General features: G+C 42.3%; 1 protein-coding gene across 1 annotated transcript in view; it reads right to left on the minus strand.

The window, feature by feature from the left end:
• Positions 1 to 21,797, minus strand: part of COG5 (component of oligomeric golgi complex 5) — a 485,726-nt gene that overhangs the window by 190,919 nt on the left and 273,010 nt on the right. Inside the window, exons 9-10 of the mRNA XM_077472430.1 lie at positions 7,242 to 7,354; positions 5,706 to 5,783 (exon numbers count right to left, since the gene is read on the minus strand). Coding sequence (XP_077328556.1) covers positions 5,706 to 5,783; positions 7,242 to 7,354 — 191 coding nt within the window. The remainder of the gene's footprint in view (positions 1 to 5,705; positions 5,784 to 7,241; positions 7,355 to 21,797) is intronic.

A 21,797-nucleotide genomic window follows, 5' to 3' on the forward strand; every position in this document is an offset into this window, starting at 1 on the left:
ACAACTTACTGTCATTTTAGTTGCAACTGACCATTATTGTTCAACTCCAGTCAACCAGCTATATATGTGGTTAAAATGTTGACTGATTTGCCTGCCAAAGTATTTTTTATTTTAGCCAGCCATTCTTGTGATATGCACACATCTACATACCTCACAATTTATGAACTTCAGAATAAGGTACAGTTAAGGCAGGAGCTGACCTGTGGTGCCTTGTGGCAAAATGTGGGTTTGGCCAAATTCTTACCATTGGGAGGGGCTTAATGGGGAGTGGTTAAACAAAACAAAGCTTCTTTGTATCTATAAAATATGTGCAGGGGTCAAGAGTATACTACATACAGAGTGCAGAGTTAAGGGGTGTGCTACCCTTTCCCCCCAAAAATAAGACCTAGCATGATTGTCGTTGATGGCTGCAATATAAGCCCTACCCTGAAAATAAGACCTACAAGGACTTTAACTAGTGCTTATTTGGGGGGTAGAGCTTATATTGCAGCCATCACCGACAATCATGCTAGGTCTTATTTTGGGGGAAACAGGGTACATACATGGTGCAGGATTGAAGAGGATGCTACGAACAGCATACAGGGTTGAGGAGTGTACTGCATATAGAGTGCAGGGTTGAAGAGTATGCAGTACATACAAAGTGCACGGTTAAAGAGTGCGCTACATACAGAGTGTAGGGCTGAGGGGCACGCTGTATACAGAGTGGAGGGTTGAGGTGTGCGCTACATACGGTGTGCCGGGTTGAGGAGTGCTCTACAGAATGGAAGGTTGAGGTGTGCGCTACATACAGAGTGCAGGGTGAAGGAGTACACTACAGAATGGAGAGTTGAGAGGTGCACTACGTATAGAGTGCAGGGTTAAGGGGTGCACTGTGTACTGACTGTAGAGTTAAGGGGTGCTGTATGTACTGAGTGCAGGGTCGAGGGGTGCTCTATATATTGAGTGCAGAGTTTTGCTACATTAACCTCCCTGGCAGTAATCCAGAGTCTGGCTCGGGCTGGGATTTCAGTACCACGAGCGGTAACCCCAAGCCAGACTCGGGATCGCATCGCTGGATACAGGGAGGGTTACTTAACTTGTTCCCTGGATCCTGCAATGTCCCCCCGCTGTGTGTGCGAGCCATCCACTGCTCGATTCACACAGTGCCCGAGTGCTGCCAAACTCCGTTCTCTGCGACGTTACGACGCACGGCAACGGAGATCGGCGCCAAATTCAAAAAAGTAAAAATACACAATACACATACAGTACTGTAATCTTACAGATTACAGTACTGTATAAAAAAATACACATCCCCTTTGTCCCTAGTGGTCTGTCCAGTGCCCTGCATGTAATTTTATATTATAAATAGAGTTTTTTTTCTGCATGGAATTTGGAGAATGCCCATAGCAACCAAAAAGTGTCCCTTTATGTCAAAAGTGATTTTAGACCAGCTAGAAAACAGCGATATTAAATTACAATCACTTGCACAATTGAGCGATAGAGATTTGTGGGGAGATCCGTCATCAAACACTAAATCTAATGACAGCGACAATTCTGCAAAAGAGCAAATTTCTGTGTTTTTGGATTTGATTACATTATTGAATAATTTTTATTATTGTTATCATTATTTATAGTTATTTATTATATTATAAACTTTATCATACCTGGGATGTCTACTAGACTCTTGTTTGAACAGATTTAAGAGAGTTATTCCTAAGAATTGCAGGCCTACAATATAAAACGCCAAATTTCTATGCAAAATAATTGTACCGCGTTCAGCACCTAAAATCAGAAATAATCATACCGCCAGGGAGGTTAAGAATGCAGGGTAGAGGGGTATGTCATGTACTGAGTGCAGGGTTGAGGGGTGCGGTATGTACTGAGTGCAGGGTTGAGGAGTGCAGTATATATTGAGTGCAGGGTTGAGAGGTGTGCGTGTATAGCATGCAGGGCTGAGGGGTGCGGTATGTACTGAGTGCAGGGTTGAGGTGTGTGCGTGTATAAAGTGCAGCACAAAGGGGTGTTCTACATACAAATGCAGGGTTGAGGGGTGTGCTATGTACTCCCAAGTTCTCCCCAAGTACAAAGCCCCCCCCCCCAGAGTGGGGTTGCTGCAAAAGAGCTAGAACAAAGCTAGAACTTACATAATCTGTGCAGGCTGCCTGCGGGACTAGAGAAGCGTCTGCCATGTGGCTAAGTGCGGCCTTGCCCCTCCCCCCTCTGCTTCAATTCTCCCCTTCCTCCTCTGCACCGATCTGCCCCTCTCCCTCCTCTGCTCCAATCCGCCGGTTGTGTGCGGCCATAGCAGTGTCAGTTAAGCAGGGAGAAGTAAGCCCTGCTGGTGTCCACGCCAGCATACCCCTGCCAGGAAAGATGATGGAGCAAAGTATCTGAACTTGTTCCCGCACTGGGCTCCTCTCGGGGATATAGCTTTGATTCGCAAATCAGGGTCGGTTGGGAGCTATGCATCTACTAGTCAGTAATAACACGCACATACATCCTAGTTTATCATTACAGCTTCCGGTGTCATTTTATGTATTCCTTGGACAGATTTCTGCTCACTGAAAGCCATTTGCCCCGACTGCCATGTTTCCAATTCTTGCACATGCTTGCCTGGCTCAGTGATGTCAAATCAGGATCTGATTTCACTCTGATTGGTGAAAAATACTGAAGGCAAATACAGCTAGGTAACTATCATTTTAAGGAGATCAGTAATGGTTGCCTACTTGTATCTCTCAGTACACATGTACTTAACCACTTCCATACCGGGCCTTTTCTGGAACTTTTTGTTTACAAGTTTAAATTAGTATTTTTTGCTAGGAAATTACTCAGAACCCCCAAACATTACATATGTGTTTTAGCAGAGACTCTATGGAATAAAATGGGGGTTGTTGCAACTTTTTACGTCATACGGTATTTACACAGCAATTTTTCAAACGCTTTTTTTTGGGGGCTCACAAATCACATGAGCGAGCCGGTAGAAGAACCAGAGGGCGGCAGAGGGGGAACTGCTGCTATGATTGTGCTTACCGTGCAGAAAAAGATAATAGGCATCATTCAGATATCCCCACTCAAATTCAATAACTTCATAGGACGTACTTGGGATGGAAGTGGTTAAAGTGTGGCGGCCCTCGACTCGACCCTGCGGACCTCTCTTTTTCCCTTCCTAGTTTATTCTCTTCCTATCTTTCCTTTCTTCTCTATCTATTCCTATTATGATTTTAAAGCTCTTTCCTACTTAAAGCGGGATTCCACCCTAAAGTGGAACCTCCGCTGATCGGATCCCTCCCCCCCTCCGGTGTCACAATTGACACCTTTCAGGGGGGAGGGGGGTGGAGATACCTGTCAAAGACAGGTATTTTCACCCACTTCCGGGCATAGACTCCCGTGGGAGTCTACGCCATTTCCTGCCCTGCCGCGCTGTCTGCTGGGACACACACGGGTCACAGTGACAGCGCAGAGATTTCCTATTGTGCGGCGCGGCTCGTGCATGCACAGTAGGGAACCGGGAAGTGAAGCCGATTCGCTTCAATTCCTGATTCCCTCACCTAGAATGGTGGCGACAGCAGCCGAGAGCCGAGCGATCGATCGGCCTCGGCTGCCGGCATCGCTGGAACCCGGGACAGGTGAGTGTCCATTTATTAAGTCAGCAGCTGTAGTATTTATAGCTGCTGGCTTTTAATATTTTTTTTTTTTGGTGGAATCCCTCTTTAAGAAGCTAATTCCTCTAAAAACCATACCATTAACATGCGTTATTGTCATAGTAGTAATTATAGTTGAATATATAATTTACATTGTATTGAATATATAACTCTGAGCTTCATTACCTCTGTTGTATATTATGTACTTAACCTATTGTCAAATACTCTAATGTATGTTCAATAAAATCTTTTTGACAAGGAAGTGGTTAAAGTGACACAAAAAAAAAATCCTATAATCAGTACACATTAACTACTTAATACCCCGAAATCTATTTTTTTCATTAAATTGTTTTTTACTTGGCTCATATCATTTCCTCCCCCATGTTCCTCTTCCCCTGACTTCAGGCAAGCTTAATGGCACTGTTATCAGTCCATCCCCACATGCCAGTGTGCTAGGTGTTGTCCTGAACACTCCTTTCAGACCAGCATCCAATCACTGTCCAAATCTTGCCGCCCCAACCTCTGCAACATCTCCTAAATACACCCCTTCTTAACCAAAGACACAACAAAGCTTTCTTGGTTATCTCTCGCCAATGACTACTGCAACTTCCTCCTCATTGGATTACCTTTACATAGGCTATCCTTCCTTTGGTCCATAATGAATGTCGCTGCCAAACGAATCCACCTGACCAACCACTCAGCTGTCCCTCTCTGACAATACCTCGATTGGCTTCCATTCCTCCAACGAATGCAAATCGAAATACTAACAACTTACAAAGCCACCCACAACTCGGTCCCCAGCTACATCACTAGCCTAGTCTCAAAATCCCAACTAAATCGATCTTTGCATTCCTCCCAAGCTCCTCCTCTGGCTTCCTTGTCACATCCTCCCATACTCACTTCCAGGACTTCTCCAGAGCATCTCCCATCCTCTGGAACTCCCTACCCCAATTTGTCCGACTATCTCCTACTCTGTCCACTTTTAGGTGATCTCTTAAAACCACTCTCTTTACAGAAGCCTATCCTGCCTCTACCTAACAAGTGTACATTTATTTCCCATCAGCTCATCCCCCACAGTTATTATCTTTTGTATCACTTGACCCTCCCTTTCAAATTGTATGTTATAACAAGCAGGACCCTCTGATTCCCCTTGTATTGAATCATATTGTAACTTTACTGTTTGTCTTCATCTTGTAAAGCTCTGTGCAAACTGTTGGAGCTATATAAATCTTGCATAATAATAATATGCTTTTCTGCCTTGTTGTAAAGTCCTCTGTGAGTTCCTAAACTTCCCTGTCACCTTTGTTTGTTTGGAACAAGCAGTACACTGCTCAATGTGCACTGCAAAGATCATAGTCTCTAGCCCCCCTTGAGAATGTGCAAGAGAGGGTAGCTATATCCCTACATACAGTGAGAACATGAAGAATGAATGTAATTATCCAATAATAGAAAATCAGACCACAACAGCAAACAAAAAAAAAGAATTTGGAGATTTGGAGGAGGTTGTAAACAGAAGGTACTTTTTGAGTAAAGAATATATATTTGTACAGAATTTAAAAGAAAAACAAAAAAAACAAGTGTCACTTTATTATGTATAAAAAATGGTAAGACTCCATTGTTTGTACGAGTAAATCCACTAAAAGCATCTACCCTAACTTCCTACGGTATATTGAGACCATTTGATGTTTGAAAGTACACACAGAACTGCTATACAATTGTACCATTTTGAATTTCCTTCTGTCTTTTAAAAAACAGTATTTGAATACATTCTCCCTTTTCCTGTTCTGAATATATAAAAGCTCATCATTCCACTGTCTGCTTATGACGTGGGTTTTCATCAATGTGTACTATGACAATAATCGTTGTCCTTGGAGAAAAACATTTCGGTAGGTCTGCCATTCACAATAAATCAGGTTACTCTTGGGAGGGTTTCAGTACAATCTACTAAAAGTGATTCCTTCAGTATGTTCAGAAGTTCTAATGGATCTTTATATAAACATCTGAGCTAGGTCAGTGCTGAAAACCATTCACAGGACTCCCAACTTAACATTTCCAAGTGCCTATTATAAATACTGGGATACTTACCTTTGCAATTTCATCAATAAAGCAAACATGGGACACAGGGTCTCTCTTCTTTGTCAAAACTTTCTGAAGATGTTGCACCTGTAAAAAGTATGTATAGGTTAAACCTGGTCTATGGTGGATTTCCATTGATAAAGCTTAAAATGTATGTTTTTTCCTCACAAATCTAAAAAAAATAGGGGTCAGGGATCTACCTAAGGCCTCTTTCACACGGGGCGGATCAGTAATGATCCGCCCCGTGATGATCCGCTCGCTCAGCGGGGATCGCTCCGTTGTCCCCGCTGAGCTGGCTGCGGACAGGGTGGTCTCCGCACACTGTGCGGGGACCGCCCTGTCAGCTCTCCGCTCTCCTCTATGGGGATCGGATGAGCACGGACCGTGTGTCCGTGTTCATCCGATCCGCTCTGCAGACGGATAGAAAAATAGGATTTTCCTCCGTCTGCAGAATCGGACTGTTGCGGAGGCGGAGGAAATCGGGTGTCTGCGGATGTTCATCCGCAGACACCCGCTATCCCATAGGGATGAATGTATGCCCGTATTTCATCCGCAAACGGATGGATGAAATACGGACATATCATCTGCATGTGTGAAAGGGGCCTAAATTAGAACTATAGGCAAATCTTTTTTTTTTTTCCATTTTGGAAAGAGTAAGGGAAGGTTATAACCCCTATCAGATTCATTTTTTTCAACATGTGTGTCCCATTGCAGAGATTTTCCTTCAATCCCTGTCCCATAGCCAAACGGGAAGTGAGGGGAAATCCCCGAAAATTAATTCCTTAGGGACTCCCAGGTGACCAGAACTAGTGTCCCTATTGGAAGATTTCCCCTCTATTACTTTTCTGGGGACTGTGCAAAATTTGGGATTTTTTTTTTACTTTGATGATAATGGTAAACAGGACAAATAGAGAGGGTGAATCTCCTTAAAGTGGAAGTAAACCCATTGATTTAATAGTATAAAACAGTTAACATTCCCGGCATGCTGTAAATGCTAGCTGTCACATTGGTTGTGCTCTAAACCAAATTGTCAAACCATCCAATGGCTGGTGTCATAACGGATCACATGTGCAGCATTACGGCAGTTGCAGATTAAAGAGAGGCCACAATGGCAGCTTCCTTGGCTGAAAACGATAGGAGGGTTTACTTCCACTTTAATGGGGGCACAAAACAATACAAACTGACAAGCATTCAAATCCCTCTCCACTCTATCCGAAACTAAAAAAAAAAAGTTTGTGGTAAAATCCTGGGGCCAACCAAAGCATGTCAGACTGCCAAAAAACAATATGGGGAAGGGATGATATGGTACAGTGGAGCAGTATAGATGATCAGGGGAGCAGGGTTCACTTCATCAAGCACTTGGGTCCATAAATATGCTCAGCCTTGTGCACCCATCCATGCCAGGTACAAGGGAGCAATGGGTGAGAGTTCAGATAAGTACTGCCCTTCCAATTAAACTGCCTTTTTAATAATAACAAGATAACAGAAGGACTCTAATTAGTCCTTATGGGTAATGTTTTTTTAAACAATAAAACCCTGCCTTACCTGGACACAAGCTGCATAAATTTGGTCCATTAATTTCTCCATATTTGTCCAAAGTGCAGCTCGGAACACAGCTGTGTTACCTGGCTGTGGCATAGCTGCCCGGCCTGGAGCACCTACCAAAACAAATGGCTATAATTAGTGTTTACCCATATGTTAATTACATTTTTTACCTAATGATGGTCATGGAAACATAAGCAGAATGTGTTACCGGAAAGGCATAATATGCTTTCAAAGAAACCTGTACAGAGGGAATATGCAGCCAGTAATTGCGGACCACATGAAAATGTTAGTTGCCTGGTAGTTTCCAGTCACTGACCTGAAAAAAAGCATACAGCAAATCAGAACTCCAGTTTAGCACACGTGTTCCAGGAGAAAGACTTAAAGCATTAAAACCACTGCACAACAGCCAGGCACCTAACATTTTCCATAATGGGGTCAGCACTGGCAGGCTATATGTTTAGCACAGCACAGCGCTCAAGTTTAAAAATATGCATCATAAAAAGGAAGATGGTATATAACCCCTGTCAATTTTTTGGAGGAAAAAAAAAAGAAATTGAATATTTGCAAAACAAAATGATTTGAAAACAAAAGTTATTTCAAAGTCTACATTTACACGAACGTGAAACATAAAATTATACAGCAAAGGGGAGTTTTAGTGTCATATTGACAACGTTTTGGCAGCAACCAGGGTAACAAGATTATATTAATTACATTGCTTTCATCAGAAAATGCCTGACAGTAAATAACAACTATGTGAACATAATCATTTCACACTTTTACATGAAAAATAATTGTATGATTTATGACATGTTATATTCATTATGAATTCTATTTATTAAAGTGGTTGTAAACCTCCAAAATGAAAAAAGTATATTCTTCAAAAGTGTATACAGTAAAACCTTAGTTAGAGAGTAACTTGGTTTGAGAGCATTTTGCAAGACGAGCAACATTTTTAAATAAATTTTGACTTGATATACAAGCGATGTCTCGATATACAAGTAGCGTCACATCACAACTAAGTATAAAAGAGAAGAGAGGCGCCTTTAAGTGTGGCAATATGGTTACATTTAATGAAGGTACAACATTTAGCAACTCACATGGTTGATTAACCACTTCCCGACCGGCACACGACGATGTGCATCGGCAGAATGGCACGGTCAGGCATATGGGTGTACAGGTACGTCCCTTTAAGAATAGCGCCGGTCGGGACCCCCATGAGTCCGGTCGCGGGTCCTGCGGACTCTATCGCCGCAGGGATATCTGCAATCGTCTCACGGGGAGGCTGAACGGGGAAATGCAGAAGTAAACAGCATCTCTCCATTCTGCCTAGCAACAAGTGACACTGATCTCTGCTCCCAGTGATTGGAGCAGAGATCAGTGTTCACTAACAAACAGCGCAGCCCCCCACAGTTAGTAACACGCCCCTGGGACACACTTAACTCCTACACTGCCACTTCCTGGTTAACCCTTGCACTGATTCCTGTGTAGATGACACCGGCAGTGAATTTGTATAGCACTGATTGCTGTATAAATTACAATGGTCCCAAAAATGTGTCAAAAATGTCCGATGTGTCCGCCATAATGTCGCAGTCACAATAAAAATCGCTGATCGCCATTACTAGTAAAAAAAAAAAAAAACAATTATTAATAAAAATGCCATAAAACTATCCCCTATTTTGTAAATGCTATCAATTTTGCACAAACCAATAATATGTTGAATACATATCGGCCTAAACTGAGGGAAAATGTTTTTTTTATATATTTTTGGGGGATATTTATTATAGCAAAAAGTAAAAATAATGCGTGTTTTTCAAAACCGTCGTTCTTTTTCTGTTTATAGCGCAAACAATTTAAACCGCAGGGGTGATCAAATACCACCAAAAGAAAGCTCTATTTGTGGGAAAAAAAGGACATAAATTTTGTTTTGGAGCCACATCGCAGGACCGCGTAATTGTCAGTTAAATGGACGCAGTGCCGAATCGCAAAAAGTGGTCTGGTCTGAAAGTGGTTAAAAGATTCACATCTAGATATGCAGGCATCCAGGGTCCACATAGACCATCCCCCACAACCGCCATCATCTCTTCCATGCTGGGCTCCACGAGCGGTTCAAGCCTCACTTTCAGATCGTTCTACTGCAGGGTAGTCTTCCCAGTCATGATTGCAGATGGACAGCGGTGAGAGCCAGTGGTGCGGGGGTGCACAGTTTTACCCCGGATGCCTGCATACTTAGATATGCCTCTTTTAACCACTTGCTTACTGGGCACTTAAACCCATCTCCTATCCAGATCAATTTTCAGCTTCCAGCACTGTCGCACTTTGAATGACAATTGCACGGTCATACAATACTGTACCCAAATTAATTTTTTATCATTTTTGTCCCCCAAATAGAGCTTTCTTTTGGTGGTATTTGATCACCTGTGCGATTTTTTTTTATGTAAAAAGACCAAATTAAAAAAAAATTATTTATTTTTTTCAAATTTTATAACGGGTAATTTTTGTCCGTCAATGATGTACGCTGATGAGGTGGCACTGATGGGCACTGATCGGTTAAACTGATAGGCAGCACTTCCAGGTGGCACCGATTAGCACCACTGGTGGGCATCGATAGGTGGCACTTGTGGGCACTGTTAGACTCTATAAATGAGGCATAATTGCCTCTTACTTTCGGGACCGATGTCCCTTTAAGATAAGCCGGTGATCTGCTTTTTTTTTCTCCTCTGCTGTCAGCATGAGGAGAAAAAAATATCCGATCACCAAGCTTTTGTTTTGATTATGTGATCAGTTGTCATTGGCTGACAGCTAATCACATGGTAACCGGCCGGTGATCAGCTAGCTGTCATTGGCTGACAGCTGATCACATGGTAACACGGGACCGGCCCCTTACTCCGATCAGTGATCACAGCGCGATGCGCATGGAGCGTGCACGGGGAGGCTATCATATGACGGCCTCACGGGAATTCACATCTGCGCTGTGGCTGTCATTCTGCCATAGGGCGGATGTCAGGTGATTAACTAACCATCTGAGTTGCTAAATGTTTAACATTCATTAAATGTAACCATATTGCTAGAATTAGAGGTGTCTCTCTTTTTTATACTCTTTACCTTGCCTTGTGGAGGCTGCCATTTGTAGATGGACATTTTATGGTTACACAACCTAATATATTGCTATAATTTTTTTTATATGGACTATAAACTGAAGGACTTATAAATAAATGGTTGTGGAATGAATCATTTGAGTTTCCATTATTTCTTATGGGAAAATTTGCTTTGATATAAGAGTGCTTTGGATTACAAGCATGTTTCTGGAACGAATTACGCTCACAATCCAAGTTTTTACTGTACTTGCCTTAACTCAAAGAACCTAGTGTGATTTCTGTCTCCTGTCGTTCCTTTGTTATCTGCATGAGTCACTTCTGACAGCCCTGGCCCACAACAGACAATCCAGGGAGACACCCCTCACCAGCACACAGCAGGTGATTGTCAGGGTTTCCCCATGTATTCTGGGCATGACACTTACCATGGGATGCTGTGGAATGGTGAGCTATATATTTTAATTACTGACTGCACTGCAGAGGATAACTGTAAATATTTCCGAATTGAACTTTGTGCAGCTTCTATTTTCTATCAATGGTACTTAAGCTTGGTGCATCCATACCCTGCCTGTATGTGCCTAACTATATCAATATCAAGCTACATCCCCCACCTAGCTCTTTGATAGAGTGTTGGGACTTATATCATTTTGATCTAATCTCCTGTAATTTATGAGAGTGAACCAAGTTCATGAACTCTTGACACATATCACGTTATATATATATATATATATATATATATATATATAATATATTAGTACTGCCTTAATATTTAGGGTAATCTCTAATCTCGAAAGATCTCCACAGTGACAACGTTGTCATTTTTAATCATGGGTTTGGTGGAGGTTTTTTATTCTATTTTTTACTTAATTATTGTTAAATAAAGCCATGTTTATACATAATACATATACTGCTTGATCCTGTTGGTAAGTATCCTTGTGGACCTTTTGGGCCAGTTCACACAGCGAGGCGCGGCGAGGCGTCTCCGACTTACCTCGCCGCGACCTGCGGGGAGCTCAGCGGCGACTTGCAGAGGACTTCTGTATAGAAGTCAATGCAAGTCGCCCCCGAAGTCGCCCCGAAGTAGTACAGGAACCTTTTTTCTGAGTCGGAGCGACTCGAGTCGCTCCTCTCAGAACGGTTCCATTGTACAGAACGGGGGCGACTTGCGGGAGCGAGGCGAGGCGAGCCGTGTCGCCTCGCCTCGCCTCGCTGTGTGAACCGGCCCTTAGTCCTTTTCTCTTTTTATTTATGCTTGAGTCGCTTGGACCACACCTGGTATACTACTTTGCAGATCAATTGTTGTACACAGCATAAGGTGACTGTATTCTTTCATCCTGTTCTATGTACATTATTGAGATCTTTTTTCTCTTTTGTTATTAAGAGTGTTTCCCTATGAGGCAAATGTCTCTGTGCTCTATGCTATGCAGTGTATGACATCGAGATCCCTGAACCCTGCCTTCTGGAGCACAGAATGTGTGCTTTAAGAGACTGTAGAGCTCTGTGTGCTGTGGGTGGGGTCCCAGTGCCCGCTCTCACAGAAGCACATATGCTGTGGACAGATCCATCCTACCCCAGCATCTGATCAGTCTGCGCTCTCATTGGGCACTCACTACTACTGAGAACATCCCTGAGGTGAAGCCTGCAGCAAGATTAGCAGTTTGATTGGGCAGGACTCGAGGGAGGAGGTGTGGCCTGGCTTCTTCAGTGCATTCTGAGGATCAGGAGATGGTCCAGACAGAGGCATTCTAGTGCTATGGTGACCACACCAACTGTGCAATGTACTCCACTTCTCCACTATACATGAGCTCTGAGTAAAGTAGTTCTCTTCTGTATACACCAACTGTCTTTTCTGTCTTCATGGCACGAGTCCTTTTTGTAGCCTCTAGTCATTCTCTTCTTTGCTCCCCACTATTAAACCCAGCTGTCCCTTTTTTAACCACCTCGCGCCCGCCCTATAGCCAAATGACGGCCGTAGAGCAGGCGCGTTCGGGAGGCCGTCCCTGGACGTCCTAATGTTTACTTCCACAATGCGTGCCGCCGCGGTGCGCATCGCGGAAGTTCTGTGTTCGCCGTGTCCCCCGGGGACAGGCAAACACAGATCGCTGTAAACGGCCAATCACAGCGGCCGTTTACAGCGTGATCGGTGTGTCCAATGGGAGATGATCTCATATGTAAACATATGAGATCATCTCTCAGCGCCACTCTCCCTCCTCACACAGACAGTGTGAGAGGGGAGAGATGAACGGCTGCAGCGGCAGCCGTTCTGCCTGGAGTTGATAAAAAAAAAAAGTAAAAAAAAAAAAAAAGTGCCATCCTCCCCCAGCAGTGCCATCCTCCCCCAGCAGTGCCATCCGCTCCAGTTCCATCCGCCCCAGTGCTACCTGCCCCCAGTGCCATCCACCCCAGTGCTACTTGCCCCCAGTGCTACCTGCCCCCAGTGCCACCTGCCCCCAGTGCCACCTGCCCCCAGTGCCACCTGCCCCCAGTGCCACCTGCCCCCAGTGCCACCTGTCATCAGTGCCACGTATAAGTGCCATCTGTCATCAGTGTCACATGCCATCTGTTGTCAGTGTCACGTGTCATCAATGCCACTTATCAGTGCCATCTGTCATCAGTGTCACGCGTGGTATTGTAATACTCAGGAGGAGTAGCAACATTTTTTGGGGGGTGTCATTTGTGGTATACACATGCCACGTGAGAGAAATAACCTATTACAATGACAATTTTGTGGAGAAAAAAAATGAAAAATCTTAATTTTGCAAAGAATTGTGGGAAAAAAATGACAACATCAAAAAGCTCACTATGCCTTACTAAATACCTTGGAATGTCTACTTTCCAAAAAGGGGTCATTTGGGGGGTATTTGTACTTTCCTGACTTGTTCGGGTCACAAGAAGCGAGATAGGCCACCAGTACATCAGATGTGATCAATTTTCTGCGATTCGCACCACAGCTTGTAGACTCTCTAACTTTCACAAAGACCAAATAATATCCACTAATTTGGGTTATTTTTACCAAAGATATGTAGCAGTATAAATTGTGGCCAAAATTTATGAAGAAAAATTAATAATTTGCATAATTCTGTCACAGAAACAAAGAAATATGCGTTTTTTTCATCATTTTCGTTCTTTTTTTCATTTATAGCGCAAAAAATAAAAACCCCAGAGGTGATCAAATACCACCAAAAGAAAGCTCTATTTGTGGGAAAAAAAGGAGAAAAAATTCATTTGGGTACAGTGTTGCATGACTGAGTAATTGTCATTCAAAGTGTGAGAGCACCGAAAGCTGAAAATTGGTCTGGGCAGGAAGGGTGTTTAAGTGCCCAGTAAGCAAGTGGTTAAATATTTCCCCCTTTATTATTAATGTATACTTTGCCCTAAATATTCCCCTATGATGTTGCCCCCCACGCTGCCTCCTCCTGCCACACTGCTCCCCACCCTGCTCTCACCCAACTCCCAAACCACCTCTCTATTCACTCTTCCTAGGTGATAGGTATCAGTTAATTGGCATCAGTGATTACTTTAAAAAAAAAGTATCTGCTGGAGGATTGATGGCGAACCGGTTTGGATGTGGTGATGTAGACCGCTGGCGCTCTAGCTCCTTTTCTTTTTCCGTTTCTTCTTCCTTGTCTCTCTCTCTTCTTCTTTTCTCCGTTTTTTTTTTTGTGTATGTTGTTGATGGTCTTTGTCCTGTTTCCCGTGTGGCATACGAGCTGAGCAGTAGACCCTGGGCGGCTTCGTGGTTTATTGTGCGGCCGCTTGACTTTCTGTGTCTCTCGTCCCGCTCTGCACCCCCTGGTCGAACCGCCTGTTTTTGCTATACCGTCCTATACCAAGTTACTATATGCTGTATCCCTGTAATGGGCCCTCCAGATTTTGGGAGCCTTGCTGTTTTTTGCTGTATGCCTGCACTGATATTTCTGTTTTACGACCATGAAAAAATAAAAAATTGTTATTTGATAAAAAAAAAAGTATCGATACTCTTACTTGGTGGAAACAAATTGTATCGGTGCATCCCTAGTGGGCATATGTAAGGGTTTACAACCACTTTAGTGGAATGTACAGTAAATTACGCACAAACTACAGAATGAAATCCATTAATTTAATGATTTTTCAAAACAGTTGCATTCAAAAGAAGCCATGAATGACAGTTGCTTGTGTTCTCAACTGAACTGTTAAGCCATCAAATGGATGGTGTCATAACCTATCACATGCGCAGTGCCACAGCAACTGCAGATCAGACAAAGGCTAAGATCAAAGTTTACTTTGCTGTAAAGCATGGGTGTCCAACCTGCGGCCCTCCAGCTGTTGCGGAACTAACTTACCCATGAGGCATTGCAAGGTTGGCAGTTGCAAGCATGACTCCCAAAGGCAAAAGCATGATGGGACTTGTAGTTCCACAACATCTGGAGGGCCACAGGTTGGACACCCCTGCTGTAAAGAAAAGGAAGGCTTAGGTCTGCTTTTAGGGACATATTATTAACAATTTTCATTTAGGACATTTTGTATACTGTACCGTGTGCAGTCAGTGAATGTGGCAGCTAAAAACTGCCCTATAAAATTTTTAATATAGTAGCTGCCTTTAAACAGCAGTTGTGAGGCTAGTGAAAGTGTTGTGTGGTGCTTTCCACACATTCAAAGTGCTATATTTAATACAATTACAACATGGGAGGAGAATTAGGTAATTTTATTTTCCTTATGGAGAAACTTTCCCTTCTAACCTCTAAGTGAAACAGAGTACTGTATATGACATAATGCAGCTGATAACAATGTATACAAAACTAATGTTAGCTGGTAGCAAACTTACGGTTGCACTACTGCCAATACTGAATACTTCACAGAATACACAGAACTCCATTATAATAACCAGGCATCCTTTACGTTTGAGTAAATACAGGTCAAACCACACCTACAGGAGATACGTGGACAGCTTGAATGTGATGAATAGCTTTTTATGGCATACAGTATTTCTGATGATCCTGGATTAAAATCTCCTCATCCTGATAATGGCTTCCACAGCACCACTGGCACTGGCAATGGCTTCCACTCTCCCTCCAGAACCAATTATATATATTTTTTTTTTTTTTACAGTGGAACTGCAGCAATTTTTTTTTGTTTTGTTATTTATATGATTGGTGAAGGGTTAGAAATTCCAAACGCTTTGCTGTCTGCATCCCTCTTGCAGTGATTTATCCTAATTTTGTGTCCCAGAAACACAACATGAATTTTTTTTGGGAAATCTCTTCAAATTAAGAGGGAATTGTACTTTTTTCTTTTTTTTTTACAACTGTCACCAAAAACAGGTGGCACAACTTTTTGAAAGATTATGGATTCCTCCATGTTTTCTGTCTTGGTGACAACATTCTTCACAGAAAGTGAAGAGAACTTTCTCCAAAGAGAATCAAAAGAAGGTTAACTGAGAATTCGGAATCTCTCTAACAAGGACTCAGTGAGAACATTTCCTAAAGGTTCTTAACCCATTCTATGAAAAATGCTAATCTGTAGAAAAATATATATATTTTTTAAAATGCTGAAAATTGCTGCAGCAAACACTATAGCTTATTATTGTATATAAAAGCTCTCTCCCACATTTCAAACATCCTTCAATATCAGATTATTGCTAGGGATGTTCAATTACAGTAGGTCAGAATGTGAAAATATAGCACTGTAGACTTTATTTTGAGTGTCTAGAAGGAAGCTGCAGAAGATTAGAAAGTATGAGGATAAAATACAGTAAAAATACGCCTTCTTAAAAAAAAGATAATTGTTTGTTTAACCACTTAACAACCGCCCATAGCCGATTAACGGCTTCAGGGCGGTTGTTTAACTCTGAGAGGCCGTTAATTAACGGCCTCCCAGAATTCTGCTCTCGCGCGCACACGAGAGCATCCGTCACCGCCAGGTCCAGTCCAGCTCATCGCGGCCGTTTACCACGTGATCGCTTGTAAACAAACCGGCGTCATGTTATGACGCCAGTTCCTCCCTCCCCCTCTCTGTACTGATCGGTACAGTGGAGGGGTAAGAGATCGGTGTCAGCAGCGATGTGGGCTGCATCTTCAGTGCTCACATCGCTGCTCACCGAAATGTAACCCCTCAATACCCTGCCAATACTCTGCAATACCAGCCAACACTCTGCAATACCCCGCCAACACTCTGCAATACCCCGCCAACACTCTGCAATACCCCGCCAACACTCTGCAATACCCCGCCAACACTCTGCAATACCCCGCCAACACTCTGCAATACCCCGCCAACACTCTGCAATACCCCGCCAACACTCTGCAATACCCTGCTATAAATTGCCATACCCAGCCATACTTGGAGATACCCTGCAATACCCAGCCATACACGGAGATACCCAGCCATACTCTGTGATACCCTGCAATACCCAGCCATAGACGCCCCCCCCCCCTCGCCGCCCTCGCCGCCCTCCGGTGCTTCTACCAACTCGCCAATACGATCAAAGCCAGAATCTTTTTATTTTATTTTTTATTTTTATTTTAGGCTTCCCAGCCTAGAGGTGACATGCGGGGTCTTATTGACCCCATATCTCACTGTAAAGAGGACCTGCCATATTCCTATTACAAGGGATGTTTACATTCCTTGTAATAGGAATAAAAGTGATCAAAAATTTATTTTTGGGGAAAAAAATTTCAAACTAAAATAAAGTAAAATGAACAATAAAAAAAATAAAATAATTTAAAGCGCCCCTGTCCCCATGTGCTCGCATGCAGAAGCGAACGCATACTTAAGCCCCGCCCACATATGAAAATGGTGTTCAAACCACACATGTGAGGTATCGGCGTGAACGTTAGAGTGAGAGCAATAATTCCAGCCCTAGACCTCCTCTGTAACTCAAAACATGTAACCAGTAAAAAAAATTGAAAGCGTCGCCTATGGGTATTTTTAAGTAGCGACGTTTGGCGCCATTCCACGGGCATGTGCAATTTTGAAGAGTGACATGTTAGGCATCTATTTACTCAGCATAACTTCATCTTTCACTTTTAGCCCAATTTTTGCATACTTTACTGTTTTTTTTTTTGTTTTTTTTTTAGCACAAAACAGTTTTTTTTCCCCAAAAAAACGTGTTCGAAAAATTGTTGCGCAAATACCGTGTGAGATAAAAAAAAAATATATAATGTTTTGGGGTTCTATGTAATTTTCTAGCAAATAAATGATGATTTTTACATGTAGGAGAGAAATGTCAGAATTGTCCTGGGTGCTCCAGAACGCCTGATGGCGCTCCCTGCATTTTGGGCCTGTATGTGGCCACGCGGTGTAAAAATCTCACACATGTGGTATCGCCGTACTCGGGAGTAAAAGCAGAATGTGTTTTGGTGTGTAATTTGTGGTATGCATATGCTGTGTGTGAGAAATAAACTGATAATATGACAATTTTGTGGGGGGGGGGGGGGGGATTTTGCAAAGAATTGTGGGAAAAAATGACAACTTCCAAAAACTCATCATGCCTCTTACTAAATACCTTGGAATGTCTTCTTTCCAAAAAGGGGTCATTTGGGGGGTATTTGTAATTTTATGGCATGTTAGGGTCTCAAGAATTGTGGGAAAAAATGACAAAGGGGTCATTTGGGGGGTATTTGTAATTTTATGGCATGTTAGGGTCTCAAGAATTGTGGGAAAAAATGACAACTTCCAAATTGACCGTGCAATTACCAGTTAAATCAGTGCAGTGCGAAATTGTAAAAAGACCTCTGGTCCTTAGGCTGAAAATTGGTCCGGGGCTTTAGTGGTTAAACACACTTAATAACCAGACCAATTTTCAGCTTTTGGTGCTCTCACATTTTGAATGACAATTACTCAGTCATGCAACACTGTACCCATATGAAATTTTTTTCCTTTTTTTTTCACACAAATAGAGCTTTCTTTTGGTGGTATTTAACCACTACAATACAGGGCACTTTCACCCCCTTCCTTCCCAGCCCAATTTTCAGCTTTCAGCGCTCTAGCGCTTTCAGTGACAATTGCGCGGTCATGCTACACTGTACCCAAATGAAATTGTTATTATTTTGTTCGCACAAATAGAGCTGAGTATTTGCAAAGAATTGTGGGAAAAAATGACAACTTCCAAAAACTCATCATGCCTCTTACTAAATACCTTGGAATGTCTTCTTTCCAAAAAGGGGTCATTTGGGGGGTATTTGTAATTTTATGGCATGTTAGGGTCTCAAGAATTGAAATAGGCCGTCAGTACTTCAGGTGTGATCAATTTTCAGATATTGGCACCATAGCTTGTGGACTCTATAACTTTCACAAAGACCAAATAATATCCACCAATTTGTACTTATTTTTACAATTTGCTGTCATTGTGGGAAAAAATGACAACTTCCAAAAACTCATCATGCCTCTTACTAAATACCTTGGAATGTCTTCTTTCCAAAAAGGGGTCATTTGGGGGGTATTTGTAATTTTATGGCATGTTAGGGTCTCAAGAATTGAAATAGGCCGTCAGTACTTCAGGTGTGATCAATTTTCAGATATTGGCACCATAGCTTGTGGACTCTATAACTTTCACAAAGACCAAATAATATCCACCAATTTGTACTTATTTTTACCAAAGATATGTAGTAGTATAAATTTTGGCCAAAATTTATGAAGAAAAATTACTAATCTGCTAAATTTTGTAACAGAAACGAAGAAAAATTCATTTTTTTTACCGAAATTTCGGTCTTTTTTCTTTTATAGCACAAAAAATAAAAAACCGAAAGGTGATTAACCACTTCCCACCCGGCCAATGCATATATACGGCCGGGTGGGAGCCGTCTACTCCTGACAGGCCGTTCAGGAACGTCCTTCAGGAGTAGCAGGATCGCGCTCGCGCAGCGGCGCGATCCCGATGTGCTCGTGTCACCCGGACACGGCACATCTCAGATCGGCAGGAGGGCTCTGTGATTGGCCCTCCTGATCACATGACGGCCATGTCCAATCACGGCCGTCATGTGATGTAAACAAACAGCCGGTTGCTAGGCAATCGGCTCTCCTCTCCTCACACGGAAGTCACCGCTGAGGAGAGGAGAGCAGAACGCTGCAGCCGGCTGATGATCAGTGAGTATGGGCTGCTTTTTACAGCTTTTTACTCACTGATCATCAGTGTAGTGTAAACACACAACACACCACACAGTACAAACACAGTCCCCACATATGTCCCCAAAACACACATGTCCCCAAAACATACATGTCCCCAAATAATAAAAACACATGTCCCTAATAATAAAAACATGTCCCCCACATATGTCCCACTAAAATCACATGTCCCAATGATTATCTGCACACATATGTACGTGATCACCTGCACACATATGTACATGATCATTTGCGTACATATGTCCGTGATCACACAAACCAATTATTATACACTTAACTGAATTTTTTTTACCAAAAACATGTAGCAGAATACATTTTGGCTTAAATTTATGACAAAATTTGATTTTATTGGATTTCTTTTCAAATAGAAAAAAGAAAATATTGTTTTTTTTCCAAATTTCCGCTATTTTTGCGCTTATATCGCAAAAAAAAAAAAACCGGAGTCGTGAATAAATAACACCAAAATAAAGCTCTATTTGTGCGAACAAAATAATAACAATTTCATTTGGGTACAGTGTAGCATGACCGCGCAATTGTCACTGAAAGCGCTAGAGCGCTGAAAGCTGAAAATTGGGCTGGGAAGGAAGGGGGTGAAAGTGCCCTGTATTGTAGTGGTTAAATACCACCAAAAGAAAGCTCTATTTGTGTGAAAAAAAAAGGAAAAAAATTTCATATGGGTACAGTGTTGCATGACTGAGTAATTGTCATTCAAAATGTGAGAGCACCAAAAGCTGAAAATTGGTCTGGTTATTAAGTGTGTTTAACCACTAAAGCCCCGGACCAATTTTCAGCCTAAGGACCAGAGGTCTTTTTACAATTTCGCACTGCACTGATTTAACTGGTAATTGCACGGTCATGCAATGTTGTACCCAAACGAAATTTGCATCCTTTTCTTCCCACAAATAGAGCTTTCTTTTGATGGTATTTGATTGCTTCTGCGATTTTTATTTTTTGCGATATAAATGGAAAAAGACCGAAAATTTTGAGAAAAAAAATATATTTTCTACTTTTTGTTATAAGAAAAATCGAATAAACTCAATTTTAGTCATACATTTAGGGCAAAATATATTCAGCCACATGTCTTTAGTAAAAAAAAATGGCAAGAAGCGTATATTTATTGGTTTGCGCAAAAGTTATAGCGTCTACAAATTAGAGTACATTTTCTGGAATTTACACAGCTTTTAATTTACGACTGCCTATCTCATTTCTTGAGGTGCTAAAATGGCAGGGCAGTACAAACCCCCCCCAAATGACCCCATTTTGGAAAGTAGACACACCAAGGAAATTGCTGAGGGGCATGTTGAGCCCATTGAATATTTTTTTTCTTTTGTCCCAAGTGATTGAATAATGACACACAAAAAAAAAAAAAAAAGTTTACATAAAGTTGTCACTAAATGATATATTGCTCACACATGCCAAAGTTATATGTGGAATTGCACCCCAAAATATATTCTGCTGCTTCTCCTGAGTATGAGGATACCACATATGTGGGACTTTTTGGGAGTCTAGCTGCGTACGGCACCCCGAAAACCAATCACTGCCTTCAGAGTTTCTAAGGGTGCAAATTTTTGATTTCACTCCTCACTACCTATCACAGTTTCGAAGGCCATAAAATGCCAAAATAGCACAAACCCCCCCCCCAAATGACCCCATTTTGGAAAGTAGACACCCCAAGCTATTTACTGAGAGGCATGTTGAGTCCATGAAATATTTTATATTTTGCCACAAGTTGCAGGAATATTACAATTTTTTTTTTTTTTTGCACAAAGTTGTCACTAAATGATAAATTGCTCACACATGCTATGGGCATAAGTCAAATTACACCCCAAAATAAATTCTGCTGCTTCTCCCGAGTACGGGGATACCACATGTGGGGGACTTTTTGGGAGCCTAGCCACGTACGGGACCTCGAAAACCAAGCACTGCCTTCCGGATTGAAATATAAAACGCTACGAAAAAAACTGTTAGCGATCGCAGGGATCAGGCCTGACTCTGCGATCGCTGCAGTTATGTGTTTAGTGTTTTGTAAGTGACAGTGATCGATCGACACTGCACTTGGGTGGGCTGGGCGGAGGGGCAAAACGCAGGTGCTAGCAGGTATCTGGGCTGATCCTGCTAACAATGCGTTTTTTTGGAACCCTAAACTGCTGGGGACGCTAGTATAGATCAGATCAGATATTGATCTGTTCAGATTCTATACCACTACGGGAGGTTTATGCTTTGCGCGTGGGTGTTAGCGGTACTGGCACTAACCTAGCGCTGCCTGGGGCGACGCAGACCCTGACCCTAAAACCTAATTGATATCACCCGCCGGGTGATCAGGGGGGTTAAACCTTTATTGGGTAATAAATGGTGGGTGCCCTGA

Source organism: Lithobates pipiens, unplaced genomic scaffold (assembly GCF_037356315.1).
Source record: "Lithobates pipiens isolate NorthernLeopardFrog02 unplaced genomic scaffold, aLitPip1_a1.2 Scaffold_8, whole genome shotgun sequence".
Lineage (NCBI taxonomy): Eukaryota > Metazoa > Chordata > Amphibia > Anura > Ranidae > Lithobates > Lithobates pipiens.